Source organism: Mauremys reevesii, linkage group 1, assembly GCF_016161935.1.
Source record: "Mauremys reevesii isolate NIE-2019 linkage group 1, ASM1616193v1, whole genome shotgun sequence".
NCBI classification, from domain to species: domain Eukaryota; kingdom Metazoa; phylum Chordata; order Testudines; family Geoemydidae; genus Mauremys; species Mauremys reevesii.
In genome coordinates, this window is record NC_052623.1 from 122,260,421 (window position 1) to 122,275,800 (window position 15,380).

The 15,380-nt window shown below is 45.5% G+C and overlaps 1 protein-coding gene and 1 pseudogene across 10 annotated transcripts in view; one reads left to right on the forward strand and one right to left on the reverse strand.

Annotated features, from left to right (window-relative positions):
• Positions 1–15,380, forward strand: part of TSGA10 (testis specific 10) — an 83,156-nt gene that overhangs the window by 38,578 nt on the left and 29,198 nt on the right. For all 10 annotated transcript variants that reach the window (XM_039519784.1, XM_039519793.1, XM_039519786.1 and 7 more), the window contains 5 exons: positions 8,003–8,058; positions 10,401–10,569; positions 12,384–12,494; positions 13,307–13,492; positions 14,933–15,142. In XM_039519784.1, the coding sequence (XP_039375718.1) occupies positions 8,003–8,058; positions 10,401–10,569; positions 12,384–12,494; positions 13,307–13,492; positions 14,933–15,142 (732 nt within the window). The remainder of the gene's footprint in view (positions 1–8,002; positions 8,059–10,400; positions 10,570–12,383; positions 12,495–13,306; positions 13,493–14,932; positions 15,143–15,380) is intronic.
• LOC120395419 lies at positions 11,229–11,510 on the reverse strand (annotated as a pseudogene).

A 15,380-nucleotide genomic window follows, 5' to 3' on the forward strand; every position in this document is an offset into this window, starting at 1 on the left:
TCAGACTTAATTTTCTCTTCTAGGGCCCATTTATGTAACAAATACAACCAAATGGGTGATGTAGTTACAACTTCGTTATCCCTTGAAATGGTTACAGTATATTTCCAGTTTGTAGTACAAATGGGCCCTTCACAGGGCTCAAGCATTCAACATCTCCCCTTGGGGTGTGTCTTTACTGCAGTCCAAGGTGTGATTGCAACCCAGGTAGATATACCCATGCTAGCATTGCTAAAAGTAGCAGCGTAGATGTGTCAGCAATGCAAGTAGGTACCCAGAATTCTTCTTCGAGTGGAGTCCCTGTTGGTGCTCAACTTTAGGTGATTGTGCACCCTGCGACTCTAGTCAGAGAATTTCAACAGCACTACCTGGCTGGGCCACGGGTACTCTCCCCGCCTCACACCTGCAGCGGCAATTAACTAATGATGTGTGGCTCCTCCCCTGCCCCCATTCCTTCTCAATCTCCCATGGTCTGAGTCGGAGCTCCAGCAGTGTGTGCACTCGCTTTACGTCAGATTTAGCTTAGTCAAGTAGTTTAGTGCAGTTAGGTTAGTTGGTTAAGAACCTTTTATTTCTTTTCTCCCCATTTAAAAAAAAATCAACAACTTTTTTTCCTTTCATCCCCTTGAGGCACATTAATTTTCCTCAGAATGCCAGGGTCACTTGGCTTTAAATGCTGCCTCTCTTGTTGTGAGGCAATTCTGGTTTCTGACAGACGCTTGCAATGTGTTCGGTGCCTGGGGGAAACTCATGTGCCCCAGAAGTCCACCCATTGCCAGTCCACCTGTCTCCTAAAGTACTTGGAAAGAGGAGAACTAACACAAACCCTACCAAGACCACATCAAAGAAGGAACGTTCCCTGCTTCTGTCCACTAGATCGGTACCAACCACCCCGTAGCTTAGTACCTTTGAGTCAGCAGGGACCTCCGGTACCCAGGGCCGCCCGGGGTGGGGGCAAGTGGGGCAATTTGCCCCAGGCCCCACAGGGGCCCTGCGAGCCGCTCCAGGTTTTCGGCGGCACTTCCACGGCGGGCCCTTCACTCGCTCCAGGTCTTCGGCGGCGGGTCCTTTAGTGCAGCGGAAGACTCGGAGCAAGTGAAGGACCCGCTGCTGAAGTGCTGCCGAAGCCTCAGCGCACCGCCCAGTGAGTACAAGCGCCGCAAGTGGGTGGGGGGGGAGAGCCGAGATCGGTGGCACTTAGGCTGCTCTACCGCCGCCACTTCATTCTTCGGCAGCAATTCGGTAGCGGGTCCTTCCCTCCAAGAGGGACCCGCTGCTGAATTGCCGCCGAAGACCCGGCCCTGCCCCAGGCCCCCTGAATCCTCTGGGTGGCCCTCCCGGTACCGGTGGTACTGTCACAGCTGCAGACCCTAAGCGGGCAGGCTCTAAGAAGAAGGGCGGGAAGAAGACCGCCTCCTCCACCTCGGCAACAGCATCACTGAAGTGCTCGGTATGGAGCGACTCTGCAGTATAAAAGGCAACAGCACCACCTGCTGGCCATATGTTGAATAGCACAGACACTGCACCACACATTGCCACACCGTCCTTGGCACGCTGTCTGTCAGCTCCTTTCCTACTGGTACCACAAGGTCCCCTAGTACCAAGGCAATTCTCTGTACCACCTTTCACACAGGTACCTCAAATGGTACCACAGCCTCAACAGTTTCTTGCTCTGAAAGACCTGAAAATTGCCCTGGTACCGGAATCACCTCTCCTCAGTTCCGATACTGTTTCGGTACTTTCACTACTGCTCACTCTGCCAACTAGAGCTGCTTCTCCTTTCTCTAGTGAGGAGGATGAAGACGAGGAAGGGGAGGCTTTCTCCTCCCAACACTCTTCACCTATGCAAGGCAGAGTTCAGTCTGCACATCAGGAGTGTCCTAAGCCTCCACCAGGGTCTGAATTGCAAGGGTTGTATGGTCACCCCTTGAGGCCCCCACCTATGCCCTTACCACCTCAATGGGCATTCTGGGACCCGGGGGCAGCTTATAGACAGTGTTACCCCAAACCCCTAAGTGGCACTGCAGAGGTACATAGGCACTCTTCACCAAGATCCACAGTGCCACCAGCTGCCCCTCCCGAACAGAGCCTTGAGGAGACAGAAGAAGTTTTAGCTCAGGAGGCAGCTCCTGCCACCTGCACTTCATTCTCACCAGATGAGACTATTATGCCCCTTATGCCTATTGCTGGAGATGATTTCAGGAATTTCCAGGAGCTCTTCAAAAGAATAGCGATGATGCTCCAGATAACCCTAGAGGAGGTCTCAGAGTCACATCACGAGCTCTTGGACATACTCCACATGTCCACCTCCTCCAAGATTGCCCTTTTGATTAACTCAGCAATCATGGAACCCACCACAAATATCTGGCAGACTGTTGCTACCATCCCGGCCACATGTAAGAGCGTGGACAAAAAATATTACATCCCTTTTAAAGGGATCTATTCATCTATTCATACACCCTCAGACAAATTCATTGGCAATCGATGCAGTTAATAAATGGGGCAAAGAGCATTACTCTAGAACCACCCCTTATGATAAAGAGTGGAAAAGTCTGGACTTACTTGGTCACAAGGCGTATTCATCAGCGACACCACTTCTGGATTGCCAATTATGAAGCCCTATGGCAAAGTATGACCATATAAACTATTCCAAATTTTCTGAATTTATTGACTACATACTAGACGACAAAAGAGAGTAGTTTACGTCGTTCATTTCTGAGAGCCACTTCTTAGCTAGAACTGCCCTCCAAGCCTCTTTTGGACTCTGCTGACACAGCAGCAAGGACCATTGCCACCACCAAAGTAATGCACCAAGCCTCTTGACTTCATCTGTCAGGCTTCCCTAGGAAGTTCCAAGCCTCTGTAGAGAACCTTCTGTTCGAGGGTCCAAAACTGTTCGCCGCCAAGACCAACAAGTTGCTCCATTCGTTGAAAGATTTGAGGGCCACGATCAGGTCTCTTGGCATCTGTACACCTGCAACAAAACACAAATGAGGCAGGTATTATACATCACAGTGCCCCAGACAGGGCCCATACACACAGCAACCGAGACAATACGATAACCAGAGGCACAGACAGAGACCACCCAGATGCAGACTAAGCTTCTCCCAAACCACCACAGATTAACAATCAACCTCTAAACAGCAGATCTGAAGGTTTGGTCAAGGGCTTGCCAGACCTCCCCCAACTTTTGCTGCCAACGCTACCTCCCACCAACGATCCCTTTATCAATTGTCTAACACCGTTCTATCCAAACTGGTGAACCATCACCTCCAACAGATGTGTACGGGAAATCATCAAGATTGGCTATGCCATCCAGTTCCTCTTCATCTCTTCTACCCACCCTGCCTCCCCGTCCTTCTTCAGGGGCCCCTATTATGAGCCCCTCCTGAGACAGGAAGTGGAGCATCTCCTACAAATGGGCGTGGTAGAGCCAGTTCCGGTACATCACAGAGGGAAGGGCTTCTATTCCCATTATTTTTTAACCTGAAAGAAGTCTGGAGGATGGAGACCCATCGTCAACCTTAGGAAGCTAAATAAATTAGTCAGAACACAACGATTCAGGATGGTTACGTTAGCTACAATCATTCCAGCACTGGAGCAAGGGGATTGGTTTGCAGCCCCCGACCTGCAAGATACATATTTTTACATTACTATACGCTCTACACACAGGAAATTTCTTTGGTTTGTACTGGGACAGGACCATTTCCAATATACAGTACTATCCTTTGGCCTCTCCATGGCTCCCTGGGCATTTTCCAAAGTCCTTGCTGTGGCAGCAACTCACCTTCGCAAGCACAGGGTCATGATATACCCCTACTTAGATGACTGTCTAATCAAGGCTCACACTTGGGCAGAAGCCATTGCAGCCACGCACCAGACAATGTTGCTCTTTACCAGTCTCGGTCTACAAATAAATATCCAAAAGTCCACATTAATGCCAGTCCAGAAACTGGACTTTATCATCGTGCACCTAAATTCTCTAGAAACACCTGCATCATTACCTTTTCAGAGATTCACCACTCTAACGAACCTCATCAATACCTCGGTGCACAGCCCAAGGATATTGGCCAGGACCAGTCTTCAGCTACTAGGTCACATGGTGGCGACCATATACGTGGTGAAACGTGCCAGGCTGCACATGCACTGCTTGCAGAGTTGGCTCAAGACAGTGTTCACGGCACACAAACACAATTTGAATAAAATTCTGAGTATGCCAGTGAAGGTCAAGGACTCGCTACAATGGTGGACTCACCCGCATAACATCTACACAGATGTCCCTTTCCTTCAGCCTCCTCTCGAATTGATAATCACAACGGATGCCTCTCTACTGAGGTAGGGGTGCCCACCTACACAAGCTCGCAGTACAGAGAAGATGGTCTCCTTCCAAATCAACAGTCCACATCAGTGTACTGGAACAAAACGCAGTTCACAATGCCTGTGCACACTCCATGCCTCTGATCAAAGACAAAAACAGACAGATCATGACAGACAATGTAACCTGCATGTTCCACATAAACGGGGAGGAGGGAGATCCCACTTCCTATGTACGGAGGCCATAACATTCTGGACATGGTGCATACAACACAATGTCACCATATCAACAACCTCCCTGCCTTGGTCTCAGAATATCATGGCTGACACAATAAGTTGAAGGTTCTCGAATGATCACAAGTGGGAAATCAACACCTGCATGATCCAGTCATATTTCAACTATGGGAGTTCCCCGCAATAGACCTATTTGCCACAAGAAAACCAACCACCAATGTCCAGCTTTTTCCTCCAGAGTGGGACTGGGATCAGGATCCAGCGGCAACGCGTTTTTAATTTCATGGCACGCACCTCTCCTGTATGCTTTTCCTCTCGCCCCATTGCTGTCCAGGGTCCTGTACAAGATCAGAATCAATCAAGCCAAAGTCATCCTGATAGCACCAGCATGGCCCAGACAAACCTGGTACCCATACCTGAAACAGATGTCATCATGCCCCCCCCCCAACGTCTCTTTCTGCTTCTTCCAAATGTCCTCTCTCAGGACACGGGTCAGACTCTGCATCCAAACCTGGGGTCACTCCATCTCAAAGCCTGGCTCCTCAATGATTTCAAGGCGAGGAGATAACTTGTTCTGAGGACGTTAAAGACAACCTGCTAAACAGCAGAAGGCCCACTACACAGGCTGCATACCTCCACAAACAGAAGAGATTCCACATGTGGTGCCTAAATAAACAAATCAGCACCACCACCTCTACCATACCAGTGTTCCTGGACTACATGCTCTACCTTAAGAAAGCCGGCCTTTTAATGATTTCACTGCAGGTGCATCTGGCAGCCATTACAACATTCCATGACAAAGTGGACAGCGTTTCAGTTTTTGCTCACCCAATTACCAAAAGATTCCTCCAGGGAGTATGCAACCTCTACCCAGAGCCCCAGTGTCCCCACAGGACCTGACTTTAGTGCTTTGATCTCTCACAATTGCCCCATTCGAACCTTTGGCTATGCATTCTCTTCTACATCTTTCCTTGAAGGTGGCCTTCCTAGTCGCCATCATGTCTGCGAGATGTGGGAGAAATTGGTGCTCTTATGTATGGACCCCCCTATATAGTTTTTTCCAAAAACAAGGTCAATGGCCTCACCCCAAATTTATGCTGAAAGTCCCTTCTTCCTTCCACATCAATCAACCTATCCATTTTCCCACGTTCTTCCCTAAACCTCACAAGGACAGGCAAGAAGCAATTTTCCACGCCCTGGACATCAGAAGGGCGCTAGTCCTTTATCTTGAATGGATCAAATTGTTCAGGAAAACGCCTAGATTGTTCATCTCCACCGTGGACCACTCCAAAGGCAAACCTGTCTCTAAGCACAGACTTTCCAGATGAATTTCAGATTGCATTCAGCTCTGTTACCAACAACATGACCTATAACCCCCTCATGTGTTAGAACACACTCCACGTGGTCTTATCGTCCATTCAGACCTAATTCTGAAGCCCCTCCTTTCCCCTGAGGGGCACTGCTCTACAGTCACCTAAAATGCAGCACCCACAGGGACACCACTCAGGAGGTGCGGGGGAGGATTGCTCACATGGTGCAGTAACTGAGGTTATTCCAGATGTGAGTCCCTGTAGGTGCTCCACTACCTTCCCCTCTACTTCAGAATTGTAAGTCTTCTGCGATAGAGAAAGAACTGGGTGGGGGTGGGGGAGCTGCACAGCACTAGTTAATTGCCATTGCTGGCGTGAGACGGAGAGCGTATGTGTGCAGGTACTGCTGTTGAAATTCTCCAACTATAGGTTCATAGCACACAATCACCTAAAGTGGAGCACCCACAGGGACTCACATCTCGAATAACCTGAGTTACTGCACAAGGCGAGGCAATGAAACCCATACTACTGCCTCTATACTGTTACTTTTAGCAATGCTAGTCTCAGGTAAAGCTCACATGAGTATGTATGAACTACAATCACATACCCTCACTTTACATAACCAAGTGTTACATATTTATCTCTCTCAAACTTTCCTTCTAACTCTTCCCAGCACCATGATTGTTTTATTGCTCTCTTCTAAACTCCCTCCAGTTCTGGACACTTAAATATATGGAGATATACCTATCTCATAGAACTGGAAGGGACCCTGAAAGGTCATCGAGTCCCACCACCTGCCTTCACTAGCAGGACCAAGTACTGATTTTGCCCCAGATCCCTAAGTGGCCCCCTAAAGGATTGAACTCACAACCCTGGGTTTAGCAGGCCAATGCTCAAACTACTGAGCTATCTCTCCCCCCAAAAAGATGATTGACTAGCTGAACACTTTATTCCTGCTTTGTTTATACCAGAGCCATATAGAAAGGGTCTATTTCCTCCCTCGCCCATGAATTGTGCCTTTGTTTATTCAGCCCAAAATTGCACTGCCCTCTTTTATTGCAGTTGGCTCTGAATAACAACACCCTTTGCACCCTAAGGGCTTGTCTACATGAGAAAGTTGCACTGGTTTAATTTAAGGTATGAATTTAAACTGATTTAATTACAACTGGTGCAGACCTCTGTGTGGACACTCTTATTTCAGTTTTGAAGTGTTCAGTTTAGTTTAAGTTGATTTGGCATCAGTTTAACCTAAACTGAAATAAATCACTCTTAAAGTATAATAAAGTTGTCTACACCGGGATTTGCACCAGTTTTAACTAAATCATTTTAAGGATGTTCAGTGCCTATGCTGTTAGCTTACGGACCATTCTTCAAGGTAACAACTTTCCTGACATTAAAGCTTTATGAAAAAGAATTGTTCATTTAAGAATTGTTTCTCTTTGAAGAGAATGAGGCCCCTGAATCATCAATGAATTTGTACCAGTGAATCAGCATGCAAGGTCATCATGTTTTGCTCCAATATGGGAAAGTGTATCCATCCAGTTTTGGGTCCTCTTTCCCAGCCTCCTCTTTCTGCAGCAGAATGAACTTGATTTGATTCTTGTTGGTATCCCTGCTTTCCAGGCTGTCAGCAGAATTAAATGGCAGCAGTAAAAGCTGACACTCTAGTTAGTTTTCATTTAGCTGCACTATAGGAAAGCTATAAGAAGATAGAGCTAATTGTCAGCAGTCTTAGGAAGACAGCACTGTGACTGCTAGCATTTGGTTCACATTCAGGAGATTATCTTTGTAACCATGGATGACGAAGAAATGTAAGTTCTAAAAAAACAAAAACAGAAAGTTTAGATTCTGCAGAAGTTAATATTATTGGTTCCTCCACTCCCCATTGGCAAGTAGGTGATTAGACTTTTACAAGTCCTGGCCAAGTCAAAGTACTGTATACTATTGGCATAGTGATTCTCTATAAAATGTATGGTGAAGTTTTGCAAAAACAGAATGAGTTTCAATGTAGACAATTACATCAAGCACTGAAATACTGAAGAGCTAACTGAGCCAGAAGAAAAGCAGTATTTCTGATTTTGCTCAATCCTTTTCATTTATTAACTGGGGAGAAACAGGTTTACTGAACTGTTTAATCTCTTTTCAAGGAAGAGACCATTTCAGGTTTGAAGGATCTCATTTCTGAGATGGAGCAATCATCAAAGTAAGTCTCAGATTCCAATTCCAGCATCATAGTCTGACTACTATAAAATCCGTGAAAATATTGCATTGTTAGCCTAGTGTGGCAAATGGTCAATGCTATTATGGTGGGTCCCATGCTTTTCCTTTGTGTGATGGGTCAGGGCGCCACCTCTTGCCCCTATTCTTGTGCGTCGATGGTTCCGCTAGTGCCCTGATGGGGGAGGAGGGAACGGACTCGGTCTCACCCTCTACTCCGGGTCCCAGCCCAGGGGCCCTATGGACAGTGACTAAGCACTTGAAGCTGTAATTCTTTCTCCTGGGCTAGCTCCTGCTCTTTCCCCTTCAGCTTCTCAGGCTTCCTGACCTCTCTCCCCTTGGGCAAGGTTTCTCTCGGTCCTCTGCGCCTGGGGAATCCCCCGCTCTGCTTGAGCAGGGTTTCTCTTCCCCTGGTGCTCTGATCCTCTAGTCAACAACAGTACTCCTTCAAACTACAGTCGGCTCTCCTTCCCCTCTCTCATCTGACTGAAGCAGGGGTTTTTATTAGGCTTCTGGCAGGGCCTTATTTGGCTCCAGATGCTCTAATTAACCTGTAGTAACCTCTCCTCGGTCCATAGGCACCAACTTTTCCCGGCACCGGTGAGTGCTCGAGCCACTGCCTGGCCCCATACCCACCCCTGCCCTGCCCCCATTCCAACCTATTCCCCAAAGTCTCCGCCCCCTCCCTGCCCCTATTGGACTCCTTCCCCAAATCCCTGCCCGGGCCTTGCCTCTTCCCCTGAGCACTCCGCATTCCCGCTCCTTCCCTCCCTCCCAGTGCTTGCCGTGTGAAACAGTTGTTTCATGGCAGCAAGCACTTGGAGCTAGGGGGAGAAGCTGGGATGCGGCACGCTCAGGGGAGGAGGTGCAGGTGAGCTAGGGCGGGGAGCTGCCGGTGGGTGCAGAGCACCCACCAATTTTTCCCCGTGGCTGCTCCAGCCCCGGAGCACCCACGGAGTTGGCACCTATGCCTCAGTCCACAGGAATTAAGGTTCTGATCATCCTGGGACCTCCCATCTATCACTCTCCTGCTGCCTTCTGGCCCTGCTGTATCACATACCCCACCGCCCCCTGCTCAACACCACGGTTTTGGGCTACTTAGGATGAGAGGCAATGCTGTCACAAAAGGCCATCAGCGTTGCTGTGTTGGCTTTCAGGTCTATGCTTTACCTGGAAATGGAAGGGTTGCAGGGATAGGAACCATCTAGTCACTCTTGCATTCTTCTCCTTGTTTCTGTGCATCCACTGGAGCGGGGCGTGGTGCGTCACGAGGGTGAACTGCCGCCTCAGTAGGTAGTATCAGAGAGTCTTCATGGCTCATTTAACTGCCAGACATTCCTTTTTGACGATGGCTTACTGTTGCTCCCTGGGGAGGAGTTTTTGGCTGGGGTACAGGATTGGGTGCTCATCCTCCTCCACCATCTGTGAAAGAATGGCCCCTAGCCCTACATCCGAGGCATCCATCTGTAGGAGGAATTCCTTCTCGAAGTCTGGGGCTATGAGCACTGGATGACTGTAAAGAGCCGTCCTTAAATCTGTGAATGCTTCTTCTGCCACATCAGTCCACTTTACTACATCTGGGCCCTGAGCTTTTATCAGGTCCATCAACGGCCAGGCTCTCGTGGCAAAGTGAGGGATGAATCTGCGATAGTACCCCCTATCCCTAAAAATGCTCTGACTTGCTTTTTGAAGACAAGTCAGGGCCAACCATGTATTGCCTCTACTTTGTTTCATTGGGGTTTCAACAAGCCCCTTCCTACTATATACCCGAGGTATCTGACTCGGCTAGCCCCACCACACTGTTGGGAGGGTTGGCGGTGAGGCCGATCTGTCTAAGGGCATCTAGCACCGCTTCTACTTTTCCGAGGTGCATCTCCCAGTCAGGGCTATGGATGACTATGTCGTCCAAACAGGCAGTGGCATACTTGGCGTGAGGTCGTAGTAATTTGTCCATTAGTCTTTGGAATGTTGTGCGGGTCCCGTGGAGTCTGAAAGGGAGGGCGGTGTATTGGAAGAGGCTGTCGAGTAGAGAGAAAGTGGTTTTCTCCTTGGCATCCTCGGTCAGGGGGATTTGCCAGTAGCCTTTCTTCAGGCCCTTGTGCTCTTTGGCCCTGCTGTATCACACTAGCCACTGAAATCTAAATGTGTTAACAAATAAATTATTTGTAGTTTACTACCTTATTAAATGTGACTTTCTGTTTTATAACTGTTTTTGTTTAATGTTTATTTGTAAACTCTTTGACTCCTTGGAAATATATCACTCTTGTTAAGCTAATTATTATTGTTATATTGAAATATTTATTACATCCTGTCTTATATGCTGCATAGACAGTCTACTGAAGCTCTATGCATCTGTGAGGAGGATATCACCAGATTGCATCAACAACTGGATGAAACCAATGATGAACTTGCTCAGACTGGCAGGGACAGAGAATCATTAGCTCAGGAGAATGACAGGTTGCAGGAGCAACTTCATAGAGTTAAGAAGGAAAATCAGGTATATCTATGTACAGAAACCTAGACTGAAAGGTAAAATTGCATATTTCCCAAAGTGTTGCATGTAATTTCTGTGCTATTATATGCAAAAGAACTAAACTCAGATCTGCTGATTGGTTTCTAATCTCAGCTCTGTCCTGTCTGTCCTGATTTCTCCTACACCTCATCTGCAAATGGTGTGAAATAAGTTTCTAGGTCAGGGATTCTCAATTTTTTTCATAGGGTGGATCATAGGTAACTTGAGGAGCCACTACACCAATTGCTTACATGGAAAAGTAATTTAAGAAAGTATTTGGTATTTTAGTTGTCTTTAAGGTGACAAATGTTTTGTCCTTTTAAAAATAAGTATTACGCTAGCCTCTTTCTTTCTTTTCTTTCCCTCCCAAGTGTTCTGTTCCTTTAGCTCCTCTTCTCTCTTGCACATGCTTCTCTCATTTATGGTTATCTTCTCCCCTGTTGTCCTCTTCGCTCTGCAGATGCTTTCCTGCAACTTGGGTTCACTCTTCTGGGCATGTTGCCCAGTCACCTGGTGTTCTCTTCTCTCCCATATCTTGAACGTTTTATTCTTTTCTCTTGTTGACATTCTTTCTTTTTATTTACAGTATTTATATCCCTAGGAAGAGAGTCCAACCTATGTGCATGTCTGTCTCTCCAGGAAGCTCAGTTATCCTCCTCTTCATCTCATTTTGTTCCTCCGCCTCCATCTGTTCTTCATCATCGTCATCATCATCATTCTCTTCCTCCTCCCTGCTTTTGTCTTGTTCCTCAAAGTCTGCCTTCTTGTTTTTGTCTTTCCTTGCTTCTTTCTTGCCTTTTTGCTCATGCCTGTAAACTTCCAGTGATTCCTTTAAAGGGGCTATGAATCTCTGGAACTCCATTTCCTCCATGGCTGAGAAGACATCTCCAGCATTCAGTGTTTTCCTCTTCCCCTTCACTGCAAAGTTATTTTTGCTTGTGCTAGATAGCTTTGATAGATAGGAGCTGAAGGAGGCTCCTGTTTCCTCTTCTCTTCTTAAGTAGCAGTGGTTTAACGTAGGCCTAATCTGCCCACAGAAATTGCATCAATTTAAATATATTTCCAAATTGATTTTGTTAAAATTGTCCACAGAAGGAGGGGTTGCACTTTCTTAAACAGCTGTGTTATTAATTGGTGTAATTTCTATGTGTAGACCAACTGACAGCAAAGCTTGCTGCTCCTTCTTGTTTCTAGTTACTTTTACAGGGCTCCAAGTTTTTCTTTGCAGTGATGAGTCAGGATGCCTGTGGAAACAGTTGAAAGTAAGGAAGAAAGCCTTCATTGTGTAATGGGTTAACTTTTATTGGACCAGCAGGAAGTGCTTTGTAGCTTTAATCATTTTGCTCTTGCCCTATGGAACAGTTTCATCCTGAACTGTGTCTCACAAATAAATCAGAACCATTTAAAATCCTATCAAAGAACTGACCTCTTCTCCCCTACCTTTTTGCTGAAGAGCTTTAGCACCAGTTACCTCTGCACCCTTTTATAAATCATTGTTTTTGTCTAACATTAGCCAACTAAGTTTTTTTCAGAATGTTGTTTTGTAACAGATTCAAATGTCCTCTTACAACTTTTTATAAAAGTTAATCTGAAGATTAACTAGAAGTCTAATAATCATGTTAATATTTTTCTGTGTTTGCACAGCTGAAATGTTTGTTTATAATTTTTTGCAACTTTTAATCATAAAAAAAACTATGCATCAAAGCATTATTCACTATTTACCTGCTAGTAAAATGGAATAAGAAACTAAAGGCATAAAGAGTGTTAACCTTGTGGAAAAACTATATCTTTCTTCACAGATTCTACACCAAAAACTTGCAAAGTGTCAGAATGAGCTTGATGATATGAAGTTGAAAGCGCAGGATTCAAGCTCAGATATTGCCAGATTGAGGAGCACATTGAATTCTATAGTAAGTGTTTGTATGTAGGTGAGACAGATAGAAAAAGCTACACAGGTAACAAAACCTGAGTTGCAGTTTTACTTCTTTTGCATTACGCAAGCAAGGAAGAAGTGTACTTTACTGTTTTTTGTGGTTCGGGTTTTTTTAAAGTTCATAAGATGGGCCCTTATATGATGCAGGGACTGGGTGTCTTGTATCTCCAGGTCATTGGTTTAATACCAGATTGGATCAATAGTGACTGAAATGTAGCATCTAATCACTGTCCAGGGACTTTTGTGAATGCTTGAACTCAATCACCTGTGTGCCTCCATTGTTTTGGGGAGTGCTGTACACAACAGAATGGGCACACAACTCCCATTAGTAATAGTGCTGACACTAGTCCATGAAGTGAAAACAATTCACCACATTTTTTTCTCACTATGAACTATTCCAAGTATATTTCAATAATATCTATAAATGTTAGAACTTGTAACTTAATGGTATTTCTAGGATTTAGTATACAGAGTTGAAAATCATTTATCTGCAGGAATAGGGAATTATTCCAATCATTTGTGTCTGTTCAGGAATTTTTAATTTAAAACATGAATGAAGCATATCACTGTATTGAAGAAATTCATTTTTATCATTTAACTTAAAAATGCAGCTAATAGATAAATGTAAGCAGATACAAAACATTCTGCCTCTTGAGAAACCTTTTATTTGATGTCTTGGCTGAAAGGGCAGACTCTTTGTGTCATCCCTGTAGATACTATGCTTCCTATATTTATTTTGTCCTACTTAATGCAGAAGATCAGTTTAAAAAATCAGATCCTGTATTTTAGGAGAGAGAGAACTGTGAACTTTCGGAGAGCTACCACAGAGCCAGTGAACAGGCAGAAAGCTGGGAAACAAAATTCCACCAAGCGGAGGGAGATTGCAGCTCTGTCCGATTGATGCTCCTCAATACAGAGTCTGAGAGCCGCAGGCTGAAAGAAAGAATGGAATCTCTTGAAATAGAGATTGAGCAAGTAAGGTGGCATAGTATCTTAAAAAATCACCCTAACCTAAACAATGCCTGGCAATATCTTAACTCTGCAGTTGTTTAAAGATTTGGTATAATACCTACTTCTACTGCATACTGCAAAGACAGGTGGGATAAAAGACACAATTTTATGAAGAATCCTGGACTGTGTTGTATCTTGTAGTAGCATGGGTTGGAATTCTGTTAGCCACTGATTTAGGAGGCTGTTGATGGAATTTAGATTCCTAAGTGCCTAATTCCTATTTGAAAATGAGATTTAGGCTGCTGAATCAGTTAGGAGTTGCAATGCTGAGCGTAGCAACATCTAAATACCTTTAACAAATACCTGGGACCAAATGTTTGGGTGATCCAGTAAAACGGGGACAAAATCTCAGTTCCACTAGAACTGGCCAGGACACTGGCACTGCCTCCTCAGATTGGGACATACCCATGGGCGGCAGTTCGCATAGGCTGGGGGAGGCTGTGCTTCCCCAAACAGCCAGGCGTGGCCCCACCCCCCTGCTCCCTGTGTGTAGTGGCTCCAGTCCTCCTCCAGCCCCCCAGTGCTCCGGCTGGGGAGGCTGTGACGGCGCGCCGCCTGCCCTCCCATGCTCTGGGGCTAAGGGGGCTGGGCTACCCATCCTCCCAAGCTGGGGAGCCTGTGGCCACGCACCTTGCTGGTGCTAGGGGGCTAGCCTGGGGCAGGACTGGGCCATTGGCCGCAGTGTGGGGGATCCTCTGGATTCTGGTGGGAGTGGAAGGGGCAGGGCCTCGGATGGGTGGATGGGGCGGGGCTGAGAGCTAGCCTCCCTGAGCCAGCGGTTCACGCACCGCCCATGGACATATCTGGTAAACCAGGATGTGTTTGCCCTAAACAAGGACGTTAGTGCGAAGACCTGTGGCTGTTATCTTGGGAATGCTTCTTTGGTGTGATTTTTTTTGATCACTTCCATAGGAGTGCCTCATTTTACAAGTGACAGCAATGTAAGTATTACTCACAATATCTAAATAGTCATTGATTTTTTTTTCCTTTTCAGTGTGTTTTCTATACATAGAACGACGGGATTTATTTTATTGTTCAGATAAGTGATTCTGTTATGAAACTGAATGTAGGGATGAAAGCAGAATTTTGAAGATATCCACTCCACAGACACTGCAAAATCCGAAATAGGGATTCCAAAATGTCAGTGACAACTTTAGGATCAGAAACAAGATTTTTTTTTTAGTTATTCGATACAAGGGGTGTGAAAAGTTTATTTTAAAACTTACTCTAGAATCTTTCAGGAATTCTGACATTTTACAAAAGAATGTGCATTTTTTTTTCATTTTCCATAGGAAGTTTCTCAAAAACAGTATGGATTGTTTTCTAATAAGATCAGGTTTTTGGATAGTGTTAAATAATTTTCAGTACAAATTGTTACTTAACTTAGACCATTTGTTTTGGCAGCACTTAACAACAGAAAAAGCATACAAGTCACAGATTTCTACCATAAACAAGTCTCTTATGAAAATGGAAGAGGAGCTTCAGAATGTGCAGTTGGAGAAAGTCTCCGTTCTTGCAGATCTCACCTCTACACAAGAGCTTTGTATTAAATTAGACTCTAGCAAAGAGCTACTAAATCGGCAACTAAACTCTACAGCACAAGAAGTAGAAAGGGTATGTAAAATATGTACTGGAAGAGCAGTTTATGTGTGAAAATTACATTTCAGTTTATAAGAGAGAGAATTTTTTTTTGGTGCCTTGGGTCTAAATTTTCAAAAGGACTGGTGATGACTTGAAGCATGTCCAAAGGTTTTCAGAGGGAAGATACGCTGAAAATACAATACTTTGTGAAAATCGGGCCCCTTTGAGGTGTCTTAAATTGGACACCTCAGAAATTGAGGCAGCTAAATTC